Source organism: Bos indicus, chromosome 7 (genome assembly GCF_029378745.1).
Source record: "Bos indicus isolate NIAB-ARS_2022 breed Sahiwal x Tharparkar chromosome 7, NIAB-ARS_B.indTharparkar_mat_pri_1.0, whole genome shotgun sequence".
In the NCBI taxonomy this organism is placed as follows: Eukaryota; Metazoa; Chordata; class Mammalia; order Artiodactyla; family Bovidae; genus Bos; species Bos indicus.
Genome location: NC_091766.1, coordinates 51508198 through 51529547, shown reverse-complemented (window position 1 = coordinate 51529547; position 21350 = coordinate 51508198). Strand labels below are relative to the sequence as shown.

Genomic DNA, 21350 nt, shown 5'->3' with positions numbered 1-21350 from the left:
CAGCCATCTCATCCTCTGTCGTCCCCTTCTCCTCTTGCCCCCAATCCCTCCCAGCATCAGAGTCTTTTCCAATGAGTCAACTCTTCGCATGAGGTGGCCAAAGTATTGGAGTTTCAGCTTTAGCATCATTCCTTCCAAAGAACACCCAGGGCTGATGTCCTTTAGAATGGACTGGCTGGATCTCCTTGCAGTCCAAGGGACTCTCAAGAGTCTTCTCCAACACCACAGTTCAAAAGCATCAATTTTTCAGTGCTCAGCTTTTTTCACAGTCCAACTCTCACATCCATACATGACCACTGGAAAAACCATAGCCTTGACTAGACGGACCTTTGTTGGCAAAGTAATGTTTCTGCTTTTTAATATGCTATCTAGGTCGGTCATAACTTTCCTTCCAAAGAGTAAGCGTCTTTTAATTTCATGGCTGCAATCACCATCTGCAGTGATTTTGGAGCCCCCAAAAATAAAGTCTGACACTGTTTCCACTGTTTCCCCATCTATTTCCCATGAAAATAGGTCTTTCTCAGTAAAGCTTTAATCCAATTATCTGCTGATGGGTGGAGTTGTGCTCCCTCCTTGTTAGTTGTTTGGCCTGAGGCAACCCAACCCTGGGGCCTACAGCTCTATGATAGGGTTAATGGCAACTTCCAAGAGGACTTTCACCAAGGAGGACCTTCCAGGACTGTTGCTGCCAGTGCCTCTATCCCTGTGGTGAGCCCCTGACAACACATGCCTCCACAGGGAGACACTCCAGCATTAGCAGGTAGTTTTTGTTCAGTCTCCTGTGGGGTCAGTGCTGCTTTCCTCTGGGCATTGATGCATGCAAGATTTTGTTTGTGCTCCTCAAGAGTGGAGTCTCTGTTTCCCCCAGTCTTGTGGAAGTCCTATAATCAAATCCTGCTGGACTTCAAAGTCAGATTCCTTGGGGATTCCCAGTTCCTTTGTTGAATCCCCATGCTGAGAAGCCTGACATGGGGCTCAGAACCTTCACAACACTTTGGTATTATTGTTCTCCAATTTGTGGGTTGCCCAACCTGGAGGTGGGGTTGTATGGGATTTGATTTTATCGTGATTGCGCCCCTCCCACTGTCTTGCTGCAGCTCTTCTTTGTCGTTGGACATGGGGTATTTTTTTTTTTTGGTGGGTTCCACTGTCCTCCTGTATATGGTTGTTCAACAGCTAGTTGCAATTTTGGTGCTTTTGCAGGAGGAGATGAGTATACATCCTTCTACTTTGCCATCTTGAACCAGAAGCCAGGATGCTTTTTATTTCTACTACTATTTAACACTGCATTGGAGTAATTATCCAAAGCAATCAGAGAATGAAAAACAAATGAGGTATACAAAACTGGAAAAGTATAGAACAATTCAGCAAAGTGTTAGGACATAAAATTTACATACAAAAATCAACAACCTTCCTATACAAAAACAATAAAAAATTAGAAACTATTACAGAATATAAGGTCCTATTTATAAATTAAAAAGTAGAAATTATTAAAAGCAAACTTATCAAAAAATGTACAAAATTTCATGTATAGCAAACTTTGATGTACTTCTAAAAAACACAAAAGTGGGTTTGAGCAAGTAAAAAATATTCCTTGTTCTTAGAGTAAGTTCTTTTGACCTAACGTCATAGAGATCTCAGTTGTATCCAAATTATTAGATAATATAATACTAATAAAAACATCTATTTCTGCTTTATTGACTATGCCAAAGCCTTTGACTGTGTGCATCACAATAAACTGTGGAAAATTCTTTAAGAGATGGGAATACCAGACCGACCTGCCTCTTGAGAAATCTGTATGCAGGTCAGGAAGCAAATTAGAACTGGACATGGAACAACAGACTGGTTCCAAATAGGACAAGGAGTTCATTAAGGCTATATATTGTGACCCTGCTTATTTAACTTATATGCAGAGTACATCATGAGAAACGCTGGGCTGGAAGAAACACAAGCTGGAATCAAGATTGCCAGGAGAAATATCAATAACCTCAGATATGCAGATAACACCACCCTTATGGCAGAAAGAAGAACTAAAGAGAATCTTGATGAAAGTGAAAGAGGAGAGTGAAAACGTTGGCTTAAACCTCAACATTCAGAAAACTAAGATCATGGCATCCGGTCCCATCACTTCATGGCAAATAGATGGGGAAACAGTGAAAACAGTGAGAGACTTTATTTTGCTGGGGGGCGGGGGGAGGGCTCCAAAATCACTGCAGATGGTGACTGCAGCCATGAAATTAAAAGACGCTTACTCCTTGGAAGGAAAGTTATGACCAACCTAGATAGCATATTCAAAAGCAGAAACATTACTTTGCCGACAAATGTCCATCTAGTCAAGGCTATGGTTTTTCCAGTGGTCATGTATGGATATGAGAGTTGGACTATAAAGAAAGCTGAATGCCGAAGAACTGATGCTTTTGAACTGTGGTGCTGGAGAAGACTCTTGAGAGTCCTTTGGACTGCAAGGAGATCCAACCAGTCCATCCTAAAGGAGATAAGCCCTGGGTGTTCATTGGAGGGACTGATGTTGAAGCTGAAACTCCAATACTTTGGCCACCTGATGCGAAGAGCTGACTCATTTGAAAAGACCTTGATGCTGGGAAAGATTGAAGGTGGGAGGAGAAGGGGATGACAGAGGATGAGATGGTTGGATGGCATCACTGACTCAATGGACATGAGTTTGGGTGAACACCAGGAGTTGGTGATAGACAGGGAGGCTGGCGTGCTGCAGTCCATGGGGCTGCAGAGTCAGACACGACTGAATGACTGAACTGAACTGAATAAAAATACTAACACTATATGGATGCAGACCTACTAGAAAAATAACATAGGAGAATAGAGAGGAATCATCTCACACCCATTAAGATGAATACTATAAAAAAAAAATAACAAATGTCAACGATATAGAGAGATTAAAATCCTTGTGCACTGTTGATAGGAATGTAAAATTGTGCAGCTGCCATGGAAAACAGTATGGAGACTCCTCAAAAACTAAAAATAAAATTACAATGAAAGTGAAGTCGTTCAGTCGTGTCCAACTCTTTGTGACCCCATGGACTATGTGTAGCCTACCAGGCTCCTCCATCCATGGGATTTTCTAGGCAAGAATACTGGAGTGGGCTGCCATTTTCTTCTCCAGGGGATCTTCCTGATCCAGGGATCAAACCTGGGTCTCCTGCATTGTAGTCAGACACTTTACCATCTGAGCCACCAAGGAAGTCCAAAATTACCATATGATCCAACAATTCCACTTCTGGGTATATATCCAGGAAATCCTATCACATGCCACCACACAGTATACTAAATGAAATAAGCCGGTCACAGAAAGACATATACTGACAATTTCATCTATATGAATTTCCTAAAGTAGTCAAATTCATAGCGAGAGGAAGTAGAATGGTGGTTGCCAGAAGCTAGGGGCAAGGTGGGGTGGAGAGTTAATAGATATGGTTTCCGTTTTGCAAGATGAAAAAAGTTCTGGAGATGAGCAGTGGTGATGGTTGCATAAGAATATGAACATAGTTAATTCCACTGAGTTAAATCCATTGTACTCTTAAAAATGGTTAAGATGGTAATTTTTTTCTGTGTATTTTACCACAATATTAAAAAACAAAGAAAACTGACCTAGCTTCCAGATTGCATAGAATAATGCTCAATATCACTAATCATCAGGGAAATGTAAAACAAAACCACAAAGAAATACCACCTCACACCTGTGAGAATGGCTATCATCAAAAAGACAATAAATGAAAACTGTTGGCAAGAATGTGGAAAAAAGAGAATCCTCATACACTGTTGGTGGGAATATAAGTTGGTGCAGTCACTATAGAAACAAAAACATGGAATTTTATCAAATAATTTAAAAACAGAACTGAGGTATCTTAGAAAAATCAATTAGATTTGAAAGAAAAAGAAATCTTCTGGGCTTCAAGCAAAATGACCAAATTACTTAGGAAGGAAAAAAAAATTAGGTTGGTAACAGGTTTCACAACAGCACACAAGAAAGGCAGCAAATAAGTTTTTAAACACCCTTCAGAAAAGAAGTGAGACCCAAGATTTTATATCCAGCCAATATGTCCTTTACATACTAAGGCTATAGAATATCAGTATTAAATATGCAAGAACTCAGAATACTGTACTCAGGAGCCTCTTTTGAGGAACTTACTAGAAAATTAGTTTCATCCAACCAAGAACAGGAAAATTCAGAAAGCATCATGATGGTTAGTGTTAAATATACTAATAAGTTGTAGATCTGCAAGTAAAATAAAGGAGGTAACAAGGCTGGGGAAAGAGTATGCAAATTGTTTTCTGAAAACAATATGTCTCAATTTGAGAGGAAAGAAAAGGGAAAAAAAGAATAAAATAATTGATCTTTATATAAGTAATGGGTTGGCTCAGCGGTAAAGAATTCGCCTGCAATGCAGGAGCCACAGGAGAGGTAGGTTCCATCCCTCGGTCGGGAAGATCTCCTGGAAGAGGAATAATTCTCCAGTATTATTGCCTGGAGAATTCCACAGACAGAGGAGCCTGACGGGCTACAGTCCAGGGGGTCGCAGAGTCAGACACAACTGAAGCGACTTAGCACAGCACATATAAATAAGAGGGAGTCAAGATATAGCTGACAAAGTAAATAATACAGCCACCTATGGAAAAGTTATTTGAGGACTTAGAAAAGACAGAAGTATAACGGATAACTACTGGAACAAAAACTCAAACATTACCTAACATCAAAAGTACTTTTCAAAGGGTTTTTTGGGGGGTGGGGGTGGGGGGAGGTTAGCATTTCCTTACTTCCGGGAACTACTAGGTGAATCCAAGATCCGCTAGGTTCACCTCTGTTATTTCCTGCCCCAGTTCTAGAACCAGGCATCATCTCTCCAAGGATCCCCGGTTCCTAGTCGAATGGGAGCTAAACAACCACTGGGAAAGCTGGTCACTTTGGCGCTCCCGGCGGGGTAGGAATGTCAAAACGCTCTGTCCGAGCGGGATCTCTGGGAAAATGAAGGTGGGACAGCGGCAAAAGGACTGGAGAGCGCCCGCGGGTCTCGAACCACCCTCAGAGAGAGTAATTTAAACACTGTGTAGTCGAAGGAACCGCTGAGCTACGGCCAGCCCGAAAAAACTCCCCATATTATGTCCTCTTGACTGCAGAGCAAGAGTTGCGTCATAATGAACCAATCAGAGTATACGTGATCCGGGCTAACTTGGAGACCTTAGAAAATCCATCTGCTCCCCCATCCCCAGTCCAGATACTTGGCAGAGTGCGCACCTGCGGGCCCAAGTCTCCCCTCTCCTATCTCCTAGTGAGCTCTTCCAGAGTTGCTTCCGGGCCCCTTCCCTTCTATTATTCGGCAGTCACCTGGTCAACTAGTCTCCTCCAGCCTCTTCCTCCCCGCCCACACCCCACCCCCTCCCCGCCCACACTCCACCCGCTCCCCGCCCACACACACAGGGCCGCTAAGTAAACTTAACAATTTTGAGACTGCAATGAGTCAGATTTGAATCTTTAGAAGCTGCAAATCGTTATTCGGGCCGTATCTTGGAAATTTGCAGCTAACCAGGTAAACCCTAGGGCGCCTATCCCAGGTGTTACACAGTTCCCAGGTGTTATGTAGTATTACTTGTTACTATTTCAAAAAATTATTAGAAACTGCATATGAATACCCTAAACAGCCACAATTCCTACTTTTCTCCAGTTAACCATGTTTACGATTTCAGTGTGCATCCCTCCAGTTCTATACACACTATAAATATACACACACTAGTCTTGACTGGTGGGAGTGAGGGGTGCAGGTAGGCTTATTGGGGATTAGTTGGGTATTTTGTTTGTTAACATGTCTTGGAGAGCTTGTCAGTATGTATATAGATCTAATTCATACATACTGTAATGGATGAATTTTACTTGAGTATAAATGTACTAGTTTTACTTTAAATGTTTCACTGTTATAGCCACACTAAATATCCTTGTATGTGTATGTGTACATAAGCAAGTCTGTTTTTAGAACAGATACTTATACAAGTAGATTTGCTGGATTAAAGACTCTTCGTATTTAAATTTTTGGAGGTTATGGGAGAGATTCAAGAGGCCCTGGGGGTGCCTGAAGCCAAAGAATCATCAGAAGCCATACAGATCTTTTGTTCCCTAAATACTTTAATTGGCAATTCCACCAGAATGTACATTCCATGATAGCTGGGGCCTTGATACCTTGTCCCAGAAGATACTACCAGGACCTAGAACAAGTTCAGCATCTCAGAACTCACTGAATGAATGAACTCAAGTAGGCCAGTCATAGGAAAACTCCTCAATCAGAATGCAAAATTTCCTTGGATTTTTAGAAAGACCACAAACATCAAGAAAGTTTCTCCTCCAAGAAATTCTTCTAGGATTGCTCTAGGGTCCTAAATTTCCATACCATCTCCTTCCTCCACTTTTAATTCACCAGCTTGAACCCCTCTAAACACCCATGAGCTAAACAGATCCTTTGGAAACTCAAACCACTTGCCAGTCCCAAGGGAACGTAGAGAAAATGGACTTCAGAATTGCTTTTCAGTAGAGGTAACCAGAAGTCAGATTCCACCAGTACCAAAACGGGAGGGAAATCACTTGAAGTCAAGCTGAATTAGCTGCCTCAAGAATACTGAAGCACTGAAGGAACTCAGCACATTGACAAATTCTCCAGTCTATCTGGAAAGGGGGAACAAAAGGACCCAGGGACAAAGGCAGATTCTTACCAGAGGACCTGTAGAACACAGAATCCTGCCAAGGAAAGCACCAACTAATATGCCTGCAGCAAATACTGTAGGAGAAATTGTGAACCAGTAATGACACTCAGTGTTTCCAGTGGCAAGATTCAGCATCAGAAATAAAATTAGGTAAAAGATATGTCTGACAGGAAATTTTGCACAAAAGTCCAAAGGGAAGAGTATATAGTACTCTGGGGGACCCACAAGTGGTTCAGATACTACATAAAGGTGTCAGAAGAGCTGGATGAGGCAGAAAATGTCAACAACCCATATGGTAGCAGCCTTGTTAACCAAAATAGAGCCCACTTTTCAAGGTAGAGAACCAACTAACGTTGTTATAGAATTCACTTGCTTAAAACTTGTGTAATTACCATTTGTGTTTTTTTACTTTAAGGAACTGACTTTTTCGCCCGCTCTGCATCCCTGGGACCTGGCATAGTACCTGATCCAGGGAATACCAAAGTTGTTTTTAGTTAACCACTCTGTGCCATCTAATTCTCAAGTTAGACCAAACTAGGCAAGGCAGCTTCTTAATGGTTCTCAGTGGGGCTAAGAGAAGGAATTCTATCCCTCCATCCCAACCTCCAGGGGACACAGACATCTTTAACTGTCACAACTTGGAGAAGGTGCTATTGGCAACTAGTGAGTAGATGCTAAAGATATTCTAAATATCCTACAATGCACAAGGGTGCCCCCACAACAAAGAATTATCCAGGCCAAAATGTCAACAGTGCAAAACTGAGAACCCTGTGCCTAGCCTAACTGCAGATAGTTAAGAAAACACTAAGTTTTCAACCCTGAGCTCTGCTGTTCCAAAACCAGCAGATCAAAGGAGGCTAAAAAATAGGAAAAGTTTTTTTAGACTCCTCCAGGCACAGATCCCATCAGAGGGAAGTATAACTCACGTTGAAGGAAATCTAGAAAAAAAGTGACAGGGCTCAAATACAGGGAGAAGAAAAAGTGTGGGGAAGGAAAAAAAAAAAAACAATACACAGGGAAGAATATGGAATGTTCCCACCAAATGTGAAATAGGCCCAGTCAATGCCATTTATTATACATGTTGAACAGCCTCTGAGACCCAAGGGCTCCCATATGAGGTTTTTTCCTTTTTCTTTTTTGCATCAAACAGGTTCTTCCAAGAGCCTGCTTACAAGGAAGACAAAAACAGGGTAATCCTCAATAAAATGAAACAAAAAGGAAAAGCTGAACAGAGTTTACATATGAAGAACAAAAGTTAAAAAACTCACCAGACAAAAACCACACCACTCATCCCATTTAATTTCCTGTTACATGCTCTGAAGAAGCTGAGAACACCAGGCCCCAAGGCAGCAATGCTCTTGAGGCTCTAGCTCAGGCTCCCTCTATGTGACAGATTCATGCACACGCACCCGCACATACCACAGATCCAGGCAGAAGTACACATGCATGCACAGGTGGCCAGAGAACCACAAGGGAGATGTAGAGAGGTTGGGGGGTGGGGGAAGTCAAGGATATACTGTCAACTGGAAACTGGGGACCCAGAGAACCCTTCTGCTGTAAGCTGAGTCAAAATTAAAACAAAGGCAGAACACAGGATAAATGTAGGATGCTCAGATAAGAGATGGACAGATGAAGAGGGAAAGATGCAAGGGGAGTTTCGGGAAAGCAGCCTCAGAAGAGGGGTTTTTCTTTATTGGGAAATCAGATGGTCAGAGGTCCTGTGTCTCCAGTGATGTACTGAGGCTGAAGGAATATGCCACAGCATGTTCCTTTGCATTCTGTGCTCTCTCCCAAGGCGGAGGAAAACCAGAAACACCCACCCTCTAGCCCTCCCCATTGCCACTCTTACTGACTTTCCCCAGTACCTCCCCCAAAATGACGCCCACACACACACAGTTAGGCCCAGCAAAAAGCCAAGCACAGAAAGCCTCAGTAACTCTTCTTGGTGGAACCAAAGCCAGAGAAGCCCATCACAGCTGCCATTTCATCATCCTCCTCAAATGTCAAGTCCTCCTCAGCCCTCCTTTTCTTCTCCTTCTGCTTCTCTTTCTTGTAGGCTTTGGCCTTTTCCTCCTAGAGGGGAAATCACTCAGAATCAGTTCAGACTCCCGAGCAAACCTTGCTGAAAGAGATAGGTGAGTGTCCTTTCCATCTTTAGAAGAAAAATATAGACAAGTAAAATTTCAAGAGCAGAGGAAAAGCCATAGTAAAGACTGTAAGGGACAGGAAAGAGAAGTTTCAGCCGGTGGAAAGCATTTCTCAATCCTACATCCCAGTTCATCTCAAGCTCACAAAAAGGTGATGGGAGAAAAACCCAAAGGGCATACAGTATAAGCCAGGAGATGGTCTAAGTGCTTCATGTATATTACATACTAAGATCTCTAATATGAGGAAACAGAGGTACAGAGAGGTTATATAGCTTGTCCAAGATTCACAGCCAGTAAGTGGAGGAAACAGAATTCTGACCCAGTCAGCCTGGTTCCACAGGCCTAATGGAGACTAGGTGCACTTAATTAATAACTCAGGTAGTAAAAAGAAAAAAAAGTATGGCCCAGAAAATTTAGAGAAAAAGGATAGGTTTAGAGCCATTTCCTTCAGATTATGAGAGTCCCAAACAAGGGCAATAAATGTTTCCCTTACTGTATAGGAGTTCAGGAGACACAATTCTCCTCTGGGAGTAGGAGTGGAATGAGGAAAAGAGCCTCCTCATGATTCATAACATAAAATTTAAAGCTGAAGGAGAAGGGAGAGAAGGATAGTAGAGCCTACCTCTTCTCTGAGTTCTTTCATCCTTTCCTCAAAATCATAATCCTTCTGCTTCTCTTCCATCTTCTTCTTGTTTACTTCAAAACGTTTCTTCACCTGATCCAAGGTAGAACGTTCCACACGCATAGACATGCCCAGGTTTCGCTGATCTGGGTAGGGTCAATAGAAAAAAAGGTAAGGTTCTTAAAACTTCCTAAGTCCCTCAAAAAGTCTTTTCCAACTCATAAAACATGCAGTAAAAAATATTAGGACTAAAAAAAACTTCTTGGCAGCAGCCCCCAATAACAAGATAAAGCAACTTTCAACTACTCTTACTGAGAAAATGCACACCAATAGGGACAGTTGGGCCCAGGAGAAAACCATGTTTTGGACTTGTTGAGAGCCTAAAACAGGTTTTCACCTCATGGACTCCAGGAACATTAAATAATGAAGTAAAGAATGGCCTGCGCTGAAGGAACTAGAGAATGCCCCAGACGTGAAAAAGAGGCTCAATAGAAACTACCCTCTCCCTTACCCCATCACCAAAATTCAATCTCAGCCTCAATCACAAACTACCTCCAAGCCTTACGTTTCTTTCCATTAATGTGATCCAGGAAGTTAATGGAGTCTTTCACCACACAGTCACAGACATTGCAGTAGTATCTAGAAAACAGAAAGAAACAACACTAGTTTCAAATCTGATTATAAAGATTTTATCATTTTCAGCCAAGAAACTGATCATTTTTAGGTAAAAATTCTTTTTAGAGGAGACACTTCTCATTTCCACAAAGCCTTTGCTCTTGGAGGAGTGTGGCTTCCAACCTCCAAGATGGCCCCCACAATGATGCCACCTATATCCCTATCTATACAGGCCCTTCCCAATGTGTACCAGGGTTAGTCCATGTGATCAATAGACTGTATCAAAAGTGATGCTATGTCACTTCCAAGATTAGGTTTTTTTAAAAAACATGCATTCTGCTTAGTCTGTTCAGGTAGATGATCACCTACCCTGGGGAAGCCACTTGCTTTGTTGTGAGCAGCACTATGGAGTGGCCCATAGAGCATAAAACTGAGGCCTCCAAATCACAGTCATGTGACAGAGTTTGGACAAAGATCCTCCAGCCCCACTTACACCTCGGATGAATGCAGACCCAGCAGACACCCTGATGGCAGCTTTGAGAGACCCTGAGCCAGAACCACCTAGATAAGCCTTTCCCATATTACTTACCCATGTGAGATATTGTGAGCTATTCTTTGTTTTATGCTGCTAAATACTGGGTTAATGTATTAACACAAATAGCAATAGATAATTAACACAAAGAGGAAAGTTAACAGTGAGTTTACTCAGAGAAGCAGCTCAGAGAAGTGTCACTTATTGTTATCTGGTTATGCTCCTGCTGGAAAACACACTTAGACAGAGTAGTAGTGTTAGGCAAAAAGATGAAGAGTTCTTGTGAGACCTTTCTTCCTAAAGGTAAGGGTCTAGGAGGAAGGTGCACAACCAGAAAATACATAACAACTACAACTTCTGTAGCCAGTCTTGAACCTCAACTCCCTTTATTCACCGTCAGCAGTTACTGGGCTCCATTTTAGTTGCACCTAATTTCTCCCCTAGAAATCTTCTCAGTAGTCCTTTCCTTCATTTCTTCCTTTGGAAGGAGAACAAATAATCCCTTTTAAAATATTAAGAAGTAGATATAGTGCTAATATGAAGATGCTTACAGAGTAACCCCCTCTTACAGACATGTTAACTAGAGACCCTGGAGGAAAATGGATGGAATTACAGGAAACAAGGTTGTTATTCTGGGGGCAGGTACCCTGCGTAACACTTCCTGGCTGCAGAGAAAGATGAAAAGCCACTCACCCTCCCATCTCAGACTGTGGGGTGGTCTTGGTAATGACAATTGTCTTCCCGAGTTTGGATTCCAGGTCCACCTTGTAGTCCCTATGCCGGAGAAGCTCTCGCTTAACTGGCTGCACTGGTTTTCCTGAAATATAATGGGGAAGGAAGTCCCTTCATTATTAGAGTTCCTTAACCAGAAAGGAAAAGAAATGCATAAAGTCCAAATCCAGAGGTCTACTTTCATTTCTTTTTTGAAACATGAAGCAAAGGACACAACAGTCACTTCTAGCAGCAGCTAAGGAGAAGCTCAACACAAAAAATGACAAGCAATTCTTAACTCTCTACATCTTTTCTCCACTTTAAAGCCAAAGAATCTAAAAGCAATTTTTTAAATTCATTAATTAACTGAAGGCAAGAGTTCTGAATCTGCACAAAAAGCAACCTTTTAAAAGAACAGCAAGACCACTCTTAAAAGGGAGACCAATATTTAGGAAATAATCTGTTGCATGCCAAGCACTATTACACAAGTTACATAAAAACTAAAAGGTTTAGAGTGTGTAACCTGGTGTGGAAGAAAGCAGAAGAAGGTACGGTTTGAAAACAGACAAGAAAGTAAGATATTTCTTTCTACATAGTGGAATCTCTAGAAGAGGAGCACCAACTCCCTGACACTGTCTATCACACAGAGAACAGTGCTAGACTAAACAGTACTAGGTTAAATAATACTATGTTTCCTGCTGAGAAAAAGAGGCTCTTCAATAGTAGTAACACACAGCAGCGAAATACTCCTCCTCCTGTCGCTACTAAGGATTCCACTCTCTTCTCTGTACCGGAGGAAAGTACTAAATGAGCCAAGCAAAGGCAGAGCAAGGAAGCCGAGAATCACAGAGCTGGAAAGCACCTCAAAAGCACTTCAATCCATCTCGCTTTCACCTTATACCTGAAGAAATCGAGAACCAGGGAGGCAATACTCTGCCAGATATTACAGAAGTATGGAGGACAGCGCATTTCAACTCCCCACCCACTCTCCAACCACTGCATCGCCTCTACAATACAGTTAGCACTTGATGGAGCAAGTACCCACCATCCTTCTTTTCTCTCTCTTCCGTGAGCCTCTTCTCGGCGAGCTTCTCATATTCATCTTTGTCCCACTTTCGGCGAAAGTCCAAGTTTTTTGTCTGGGGGGAAAAAAGGCTCTTAAGATTCGCCGTTAATCGTGTCCAACTCCTGGAAAAACTGAAGACACCGCGTCCACGCTGCCAAGGCGGCCCGGGACCTGAAGAGAGTGAAGCCTCTCCGGACACCACTAGGAGGCTAAGGTTACCTCAGGACCCCAACCCGAGCCCTCCCCTATTCCTCAGACCCTGCACGAGAGCCTCACTGGGGAGCTCTTGGACTGGAGCCATTATGTTGCGAAGAGGCGTCGGAAAGCCAGTTGGGTGTGGAATATTCAACGCCGAGAAGCCACCCCCTACCCCCGACTCCAAGCCTCCTCACACACAACACCTACCCCACTGCCTGACGCCATCTTCACTGCGAAGTGAATGGGAAGCCGGAAAATGCCGTAAAAAGCGGCCTTGAGCCGTAAAGCAAGCTTGCCTCCAATCAGCTTAGAGTCTCGTGTTCTAAAGGAGCTTAAAAACTGGAGGGCTTCGAAAACAGGATTGTCAGCCCCGCCTCCGCGCCAAGGAAATAGCGCATGCGCAAGGCAAGTATGAAGCAACACGGAAGTAAGGGCGCCTGCAAACCTTTTCGCCCTGGCTTTCAAAACAGGCAGATTCAACTCGTCTTAACAAGAGGAAAATAAGTTCAGATCAATGCTCTCTGATCTACTCTAATAAATTTGCGTGCATTCCAGGAGTTTCCAAACATTTAAGGCTGAAGCGCTGTTCAGTTCAGTTCAGTCGCTCAGTCGTGTCCGACTCTTTGCGACCCCATGAATCGCAGCACACCAGGCCTCCCTGCCCATCACCAACTCCCGGAGTTCACTCAGACTCACGTCCATCGAGCCGGTGATGCCATCCAGCCATCTCATCCTCTGTCGACCCCTTCTCCTCCTGCCCCCAATCCCTCCCAGCATCAGAGTCTTTTCCAATGAGTTAACTCTTCGCATGAGGTGGCCAAAGTACTGGAGTTTCAGCTTTAGCATCATTCCTTCCAAAGAAATCCCAGGGCTGATCTCCTTTAGAATGGACTGGTTGGATCTCCTTGCAGTCCAAGGGACTCTCAAGAGTCTTCTCCAACACCACAGTTCAAAAGCATCAATTCTTCGGCGCTCAGCTTTCTTCACAGTCCAACTCTCACATCCAAACATGACCACTGGAAAAACCATAGCCTTGACTAGACGGACCTTTGTTGGCAAACTAATGTCTCTGCTTTTCAATATGCTCTCTAGGTTGGTGATAACTTATCTTCCAATGAGTAATTGCTGTTATAGGGTCTCAAATGCTTCACTTTAGTGATTCACCGCAAGCACTAAGGATACAGGCTCAGAGCACTTAATTGTAAAGGTTGCAGCCTTCCCAACACACAAACACAAAGCGCTTTTTGCAATTTGTCTGTTTATCTTGAAGCAACGCTAGCACCCTTTGGTTCATTCATTTTTCCTCCACCTGAGTACATTAGGGTCATTCAATCCATCAGTTTCAGTTCAGTTCAGTCACTCAGTCGTGTCCGACTCTTTGCAACCCCATGAATTGCAGCACGCCAGGCTTCCCTGTCCATCACCAACTCCAAAGGGCACAATTTCAACATGATTGGACTTGGGAAGGTGGGTATCAGCAACACTCCCGAGAACAACTCTAGCAGATGTCTCACTATAGACACTGATGCAGTGGTGTGACTTTATCTCTAAGTTGGGGGAAGGGGGAACTGTGGTCACTCCCTTCACTCAATACACAAGCATCACCCCAGGGAGATTACTCCTAGTTCACAGAATCCTCCAGTGTACACTCAAGCATTTTCTATGGCCTATGCAAACCAACCCCTTGATAACGAATTACTCATACTCCATTTAAATTTTATTTAATATATTATACAACCTCTTCAAGAACAGCTACCTCCATGGCAGGACATGGAAGTCAGAGAAGTGATTCCGGCACAGGTAATGGGCTCCAAAAACATATCTCCATCTTGTCAGGTCACCTATTAAGTTCAACATTCAAGATTATTAAACAAACAGGCTCACTCTGTTATTATTAAAAGTGGATGGGCTAGAGAGATGCCACATCAGTATGGGCAGTGCAATGCCCTTAGGATAGCATCTCTGTTCTCAAACAAAACAGAAAGCGGTCATTTCCCCTCCTTGCTGTCTCCCCAAAACTCCCTGGACAGCCCATGACTAGGTTTTGGACAAACTTTCCAGAAGCCATAGTGGAAGGCTAAATATTTGACTTTTTATCTCAATGGTTCAGAATCCTCTCAACCTGAGGTGACTTTCCAAGAGACTTGCTGACAGCAACCATCTCAGCACATTGTTGGTAGCGTTCAACGGCATTTCAAATCTGCCATTTGCCTTGGCAGTTACAGCATATCTCTTTTACATACCAGCCATCTGTGCCCATGCACAGCTGCTCACACTAACCTAGGGGTCCTCAGGGCATTCTACAGTTCTGTACCCAGAAAGGATGAAGGATCCAGACACACTTGTCACAAATTCTGGCCAGCAGGTGTGAAGTCCATTACGAAGTCAGTCCTAGGTGAAACTTTTTTTACAAAGATCAGCAGATGGCATTCAGGTAATGATCAAGATTCAGACAGTCGTTTCTGAATTTCAGCCACTAGATTTTCCCGTTTAATGGCCACCTGAAACATAAGAGAACCCTCACGTGACAAACTAGAGAGTGATACTAGTTTCTTAGCCTCTGCTTTTCTGGATTCATTTAACTCTGCAACTGCTCCCACTACTTGGGCAACCAGTAGGGAGGAGTACGTGCTTCAACCTGACCTGGAGAATGTTTCCCCTCAAGACTAAAGTGATTCAAATACCTAATCTATGTCTGTTTTGTTGATTAATCTTGAAATACCCATGGAGATTTCACTTGTCTTTTTGCCCATCCAGCCAATCATCAGCTATAATGGTTGCCCAGGATGGAGCCTCATTCACCTCTATCACTATTAACCCTGGAGATACTTCCACAGCTAAAATATACATATTTCTCAAAGAATCTAAGAAAGGTAGAAACACTTGGTCCCTTCTATTTCTGGCTGGCCTGACTCACCTCCTCCCTGCTGGCCACTGAACGGAGCTTGATGACCCCTTCCTTCAGTTCTTGCTCACCAATAATGACCACCAGTGGAATTCCCATGTTCTCACAGTAGTGCAGTTGGGGTAGTAGTTTAGGGTTGTTCTTATACATCAGCTCTGCCTAAACAGGGTGAAGTTAAGAATAGGGGATTTAGAAGTTAAGTATACCACTGAAATCCCAGGAGCAAACATATCTAAAAAGTAAGTAGCTAGCCTACTTGTACCCTAAGAAGATACTCCAGTGAATACTAGAAAGCTCTTGAGTTCCACCCTAGGTATAAGCTAGAAGTGGGCCTGGTGCATGAATTCTACATATACCTAGATGGTGTAGATATTAGCTCCTTTATACCTTGATCCCAGCATCCCAAAGCTCTGCAATTAGCTTCAACCGTTCTTGAAGAAAGTTCTTCTGTGGTGTGGCCACAAACACTTGGGTCTCTGTGGTCCGTATCTTCTCACCAAAAGTCTAGTAAAAGAGAGAGAGAAAGTAAACTAATAAAAACTTTTGCACCAATATTTCAAAAAAACAAAAACAATCATCAAAAAACAGTCCAACTGCACCTCCAGAAACATGAGTTTTTAAGGTATGCAGCCCCACTCTAACCCCACCAAGGACCTACCTTTATCCTCTGCTCCACAATGGAGAAGATTCGCTCTACCCCAATGCTGAGCCCCACACATGGCACCTTGTGGCCTCTGGGGTCAAACATGCCCACCAGCCCATCATAGCGACCACCAGCAGCCACACTGCCCATATTCAGGGGCTCCTCCTCAGCATGCACTGGGGTCTGTAGCAGCACTGCTTCATAGATCACTCCTGTATAGTAGTCCAGGCCTCGAGCCAAGCTCAGGTCAAAGGAGACCTGCAGAGACAAAGTTACAGTCAATGTCACACAAGACTCAGGATCGTAAGAGCCCTAGACACAGCAAGAGGTCAACTCCCTACTCAGCTAACCTTTTCAGCAACTCCAAATAAAGTCAGGTATTCAAACAGCAGCTTCAGGTCTCCCAACCCCTCTAGGGCCTGCTTGTTCTGGGATAGTCTGGGATCCTGGAACATTTGCTCCACCAAGGATATCCCACCTGGGGAGACATGTGGGGAGAAATAAGGTCTCTGCTATACACCCAGATGTGTTTCATTCAAATTTAACCCTAATGTACTCCAACTAGTCCTCCTCATATTCTTTAAAAAAAAAAAAGAAACATCCTGATCACATCTGACCAGACTTCCCTCATCTACCTCCATCTTTGACATAACTGGTTATAGTAAGTAAAAAGGTTATTAAATTCAAACCAGGCTCTGGAACCTAGCACATTTATGGAAAGGAGCTGTTTCAGAGGTAGAAGTTATACACGGATCACCCTTACTCTGGTTCTATCACGTACCTCTAAAATAAAAACAGTGGTTCTTACCATGACATTGGACATAATCTCCAATTCGATCAGCCACTTCAGGAGCCAGGCCTTTCTTTACCACCATCTCATGTCTCACATCTTTCCAAGATATCTGCACAAACATCCAAACATTAAGCTAGCCCCAAGATCCCTCTTCCTCTAAATGGAAAAGGACATCTTGTTTCATTCATTAGGTATGTCACAAGTAGCTAACACTATACTCAGCACAGTTAGAGGCAGCTTAGGAAATCTAGCGATAATCACCACTGCACAGCAAAATTCAGGTCTTGTTTCAGAATGTCCCCTTACTTTCCTCCCAGAAATAACTCACTTCTGGCCACAATCTCCTCTAAGGGTATAGGTTTGAAGGCAGGGTCTACTGAAGCATGTCTTCTTCATTACCTTATCTAGTTTGTCTACCGAGGAGCAAATGGCATGGAACTTGCTTTCAGGAACACCACAGACAGCAAATATCCCATCCAAAATCCGTCGGTCACTGACCTGTGAACTCAATGGAAGCAACCCAAATGCCTTGTCAATGACCTCTCCATCAAAACAATGGCAGTCCCAACTCTCCTGACTCAAAAGGGACAGAAGTTTCACAGAATGATTATATAGATATAGATATGAAATGCAACACCTGTACAAAGAAAATCCTAGTAGCCTCAATGGCTGGTGTCACCTATGTCTTGAGACAGTTGAGACAGCATTAGGCCAAATCCAGACTTCGCTTCTCAGTCCTCAGCTCTGGCCTCACCTTAATGAGAAAATCCCCCAGGTGCAATCCACTAAGGATTTCACACATGATCTTCAAACATTCTGCATCAGGGATCATAGGGTCAAATTGACCAGCAATGTCAAAATCCTGCAGCAAAAAAAAAGACAGAAAAAAATTACTGAGCAGCCAGTTCCCCAGTTGTGGCCCCCAGAACTATCAAACCATGCTGCCTCCATCAGGTCTCTTACACACTGGTAGAACTCCCGGTAGCGGCCTTGGACTATGGTTGGGCTCTCCCGCCGCCACACTTTTCCAACATGATAGCGTTTCATCTTCTTCACTTTATTCATGGCCAGATAACGAGCAAAAGGGACCTTACATAAATAGGTTAAGGAAGAACGATACTGCATACAAAGTTTAGGCCCAGTGGAAAGACATTAGGGAGGACTGGGGCTCTATCAATCAGATCTCACCCACCAGAATCAGAACAAGGACCTTCTTTGTCTCCTTTCTTACTATACCCATGGCTTAGCAATCAATATATGTTAAATAGTGTCAAATGAAGGAATCCCAGCTAGCAAGACTGTAAGTTCTGTAAAAAGCAGTGGAAACAGAGCTAGAAATGACCCAAGAACTTCAAGTCTGGGCATTCCCTCCCACTCAGATCAATTCTTGACTGTCTTAGAAGAGTCAAGCTTCAGAACCTGGATTTGTCTACAATTTCTAAGTCAATTTTTCTTCAAATGCTCAAGGACCACCTACATCCTAATTCCCAAGTACCTGTTTAAAATGCAGATTGCTAACTCCCACTCCAGCTACAGAATTAAGAACATCAGCGGCTAGAGGTCAAGAATTTGTATTTCGGCAAGCTTCCCCCAGGGATGCTGACATACTATTTTTTTTTTTTTGGCTGTGCTGCATGGCATGGGGGAATCTCAGTTCCCCAACCAGGGATCAAACCTGTACCCCCTGCATGAGTCTTACCACTGAACCACCAGGGAAGGTCACCTAACAAACTATAAACTTAAATGATAGGGCACTAGGACAGGCTGTGCTGGCAGAATTGCCTTCTGGAAGAAACTAGAAGTAAAGACTGCTGCCAACAAGACTATAGGATCCCAAAGCCACTCTTTTCTGGTTAGTCAGAGTTGCCCTCTGAGTTTGAAAGAGGGAAGCCTCCAGAACTCAGGATACAGTAAGGTCATAGCGCAATGACAACAGCTCTCCGCCCTGATCCTTCAGATCATAGATGAGTCCAGAGTCCTCTCCATACTTCTCAGTAAGTATTTCCTACAGAGGTCAAACAGAAAGTGCCATGGTTAAAAGGAAAACTCCAGAACATAGGCTAGAAGCCCTTTGGGAAATAAGGCAGGTGAAGAAATGGGGTTCCTGTACTTTTTTCTCCTCTTACCTTTAGTTCAAATGCCGGGGTATCCAACCCCTTTGCTCCATGACGTTTAAAGCAGCTAACAACCACATCAAGAATTTTCTCCCTCACCACCATCTGCTGGGGACTAAGATCTCTGGTACCCTAGAAATCAAAAGAAGCCAGAGTGAAAACAAAATCAAGTCCATTTAAGACAAAGAGTTAAACTATATCTACAATCTAAGGTATGGAGTTGAAATCACTTTGGGTTCAGATGACTATGAGCCCCACCCAGTACCTCCAGAATAGTAAAGACTTTTTTACAATTAGTTTAAAAAAATGTTAAAAGTAGGGAATTCCCTGGGGGTCCAGTGGTTAGGACTCTGTGTTTAGGATATGGGTTCAACCCCTAGTCAGGGAACTAAGATTCTGCATTGTAAGACACAGAGTATGGCCAAAACAAATAAAAACATTAAAAGTGGTTGGGAAGGGAAGCAGAGGGCAGAACTCTAAGGCACTCTAATGGACAGGGTGCGGTACAGGGTATTACCTTTGGGGTCTTGATAGTAAAATTTGACTTCTCTTGATGAGGTTTCAGTTGGGATGCAATCAGTGCCTCTGCAACCTGGCAGAAAAAAATGTGAGATACAGTTTCTCTCATACTGGCCAAAGGAACTTCCCTGGTGGTCCAGCAGCTAAGGCTCCACACTCCCAATGCAAGGGGGGCTGGGTTTGATCCCTGGTCCCCTCGATCCCACATGCTGCAAATGGCAGTTCCCATGCCACAACTAAAAGATCTTGCATGCTGCAACTAAGACTTAGCGCAACCAAATACTGGCCAGGACTGTGGTATCTCTGGCCCTGTGCACCACCAACCTGCAAATACTTTTGGTCCTGAGCAATACGAACTCTTAACACTACGCTATCTATCCTAATCTCAGCACACTTCCAAAAACCCAGCTATATATGTGATACACAGAAGATCAGGTGTTTACTATATAAGCTTCCTCACCATATTTGGAGTTTTCAAATATATGGAAAAGTTTAACCACCCAGAAACAATGAAGGCGCAAAGAAACCCAAGACTACCACCACTGACCATCTAGGAGTAGGGACTAGTATGATCTCCAGTTCTCAGTCTCCACTCAAAGAGCAAAAAATAAAAATTGTTAATAAGATAGCAATGGTCATTAGGCTTAGAGATAGGGAAAAAATAACTTGAAGACAGAAGAGAACCAGCCCAAGAACAGCCCATTCTTTTTCTTCCAAGAACAGAGAACAATGCCTGTGGAACAAACAGGAAAGGATTAAAAAAAAAAAAAGATTAATAGAATGCTGTGTCTGCAAATAACAAAAGATATGCACCCTGTTGGACATAACACAAAGCATCTACTAGGAAGTCAACAGTGTCTTTCCCAAGGTAAAACAGAATCTGTGATTTTACTACCAGCAGACTATACACCCTTCCAGAAATATAGAGGGTGTAGTTCATACTTTGGCTGATTCTGTCCTCCAAGGCAGGGCAGTGAAGCCCACAGCCCCTCCTAAGAATCCATAATCTTTGAAAACTACAAACTGGGATGAGGGAGATTCATTTTGAGGTAAATTCTAACGTGAACTCATTTTACTTATAGTCGTAAGTGGTTATGTTCACATTCTTTGCTTAAAAAAATTTTTTTATGTGTTTGAGCCCAAAAGGTTCAGATAAGGGATTGTGGACCTGTACTTAAATGCTCCCTTACTACGTAGCCACACGTCATTTAACCTTGCAGCCTCCGCTTCCTCAACTATAAAATGGAAATATAACCCCAACCTCTCAAGATTGCTTTGATGATTAAATAATAAAGCATCCTAAAAGGCCTTAACTCTGTGTCGGTACATCGAGGGCACTCACTAAATACCGACTGTAATACGGCGGGAGTACAGGCTGAGAGTCCATGCTTTCAGATCTGGAGATCCTGCCCCGACAGACCAGAGCTATCTCAGTCTGGCTCACCTGACTGTGAGAACGGACTGCCCTGATGCACAGAGCACCGGGCGGCGGCCGGAGCAGGCCAAGCAACACAGTCCAGGCTCTCCCAGGTAGGAGTCCAAGCTGGGGCATCTTGCGGCAGGAAGCAGGACTTCCGGAACAAGAGGCAAAGGACCTAAGAATGAGGCAGACAGGACCCCAGAAAGGGTTACAGGACGCTGTGGAGGCGAAACCGAGCACCAAAGATGAGATAAGTGGGTCTACAACTTCTCAAACCTAGCACACTAACTCCACTCCTCTCCGGCTCCCGCCCGGCCCCCGCACTTCCGGTAGGAGTCGGAA

The 21350-nt window shown here is 43.4% G+C and overlaps 2 protein-coding genes across 5 annotated transcripts; both read right to left on the bottom strand.

Annotated features, from left to right (window-relative positions):
- Positions 1 to 6131: 6131 nt before the first annotated feature.
- ZMAT2 (zinc finger matrin-type 2) lies at positions 6132 to 12968 on the bottom strand. The gene is made up of 6 exons (XM_019965067.2): positions 12822 to 12968; positions 12396 to 12489; positions 11333 to 11456; positions 10058 to 10131; positions 9493 to 9638; positions 6132 to 8796 (listed from the first exon to the last, which is right to left on the bottom strand). The coding sequence occupies exons 1-6, from the start codon at positions 12837 to 12839 to the stop codon at positions 8653 to 8655; spliced, it is 600 nt and encodes a 199-aa protein (XP_019820626.2). The 5' UTR covers positions 12840 to 12968; the 3' UTR covers positions 6132 to 8652.
- A 1341-nt stretch (positions 12969 to 14309) lies between these two features.
- Positions 14310 to 21341, bottom strand: HARS2 (histidyl-tRNA synthetase 2, mitochondrial). 4 transcript variants are annotated; one of them, XM_070793711.1, is made up of 13 exons: positions 21033 to 21341; positions 19587 to 19661; positions 19082 to 19201; positions 18865 to 18960; positions 17919 to 18044; positions 17710 to 17817; positions 17355 to 17453; positions 16971 to 17064; positions 16513 to 16640; positions 16178 to 16420; positions 15907 to 16023; positions 15532 to 15678; positions 14310 to 15115 (listed from the first exon to the last, which is right to left on the bottom strand). In XM_070793711.1, exons 1-13 carry the CDS (start codon positions 21138 to 21140, stop codon positions 15056 to 15058), a joined length of 1521 nt encoding a protein of 506 aa, XP_070649812.1. In that variant the 5' UTR covers positions 21141 to 21341; the 3' UTR covers positions 14310 to 15055. The 4 variants fall into 4 exon arrangements, with proteins under 4 accessions (XP_070649812.1, XP_070649814.1, XP_070649815.1 ...); XM_070793713.1 differs by having other exon boundaries at positions 15591 to 15678; XM_070793714.1 differs by lacking the exon at positions 21033 to 21341 and adding an exon at positions 20942 to 20961.
- Positions 21342 to 21350: the final 9 nt, after the last annotated feature.

Bases quoted from the DNA above. Each gene is read 5' to 3' on its own strand.
- ZMAT2 (XM_019965067.2), bottom strand. The intron at 11,457-12,395 runs GTGGGTACTTGC...ATTATATTTCAG, and splicing joins AGAGAGAGAAAAGAAGGATG to GAAAACCAGTGCAGCCAGTT. The intron at 9,639-10,057 runs GTAAGGCTTGGA...GACCCTACCCAG, and splicing joins TCACATTAATGGAAAGAAAC to ATCAGCGAAACCTGGGCATG.
- HARS2 (XM_070793711.1), bottom strand. From the start codon at position 21,140: ATGCCCCAGCTTGGACTCCTACCTGGGAGAGCCTGGACTGTGTTGCTT. The intron at 17,065-17,354 runs GTAATGAAGAAG...ATGTTTGTGCAG, and splicing joins CGGTAGACAAACTAGATAAG to ATATCTTGGAAAGATGTGAG. The intron at 15,116-15,531 runs GTGAGTCAGGCC...CTTATGTTTCAG, and splicing joins CAGTGGCCAGCAGGGAGGAG to GTGGCCATTAAACGGGAAAA.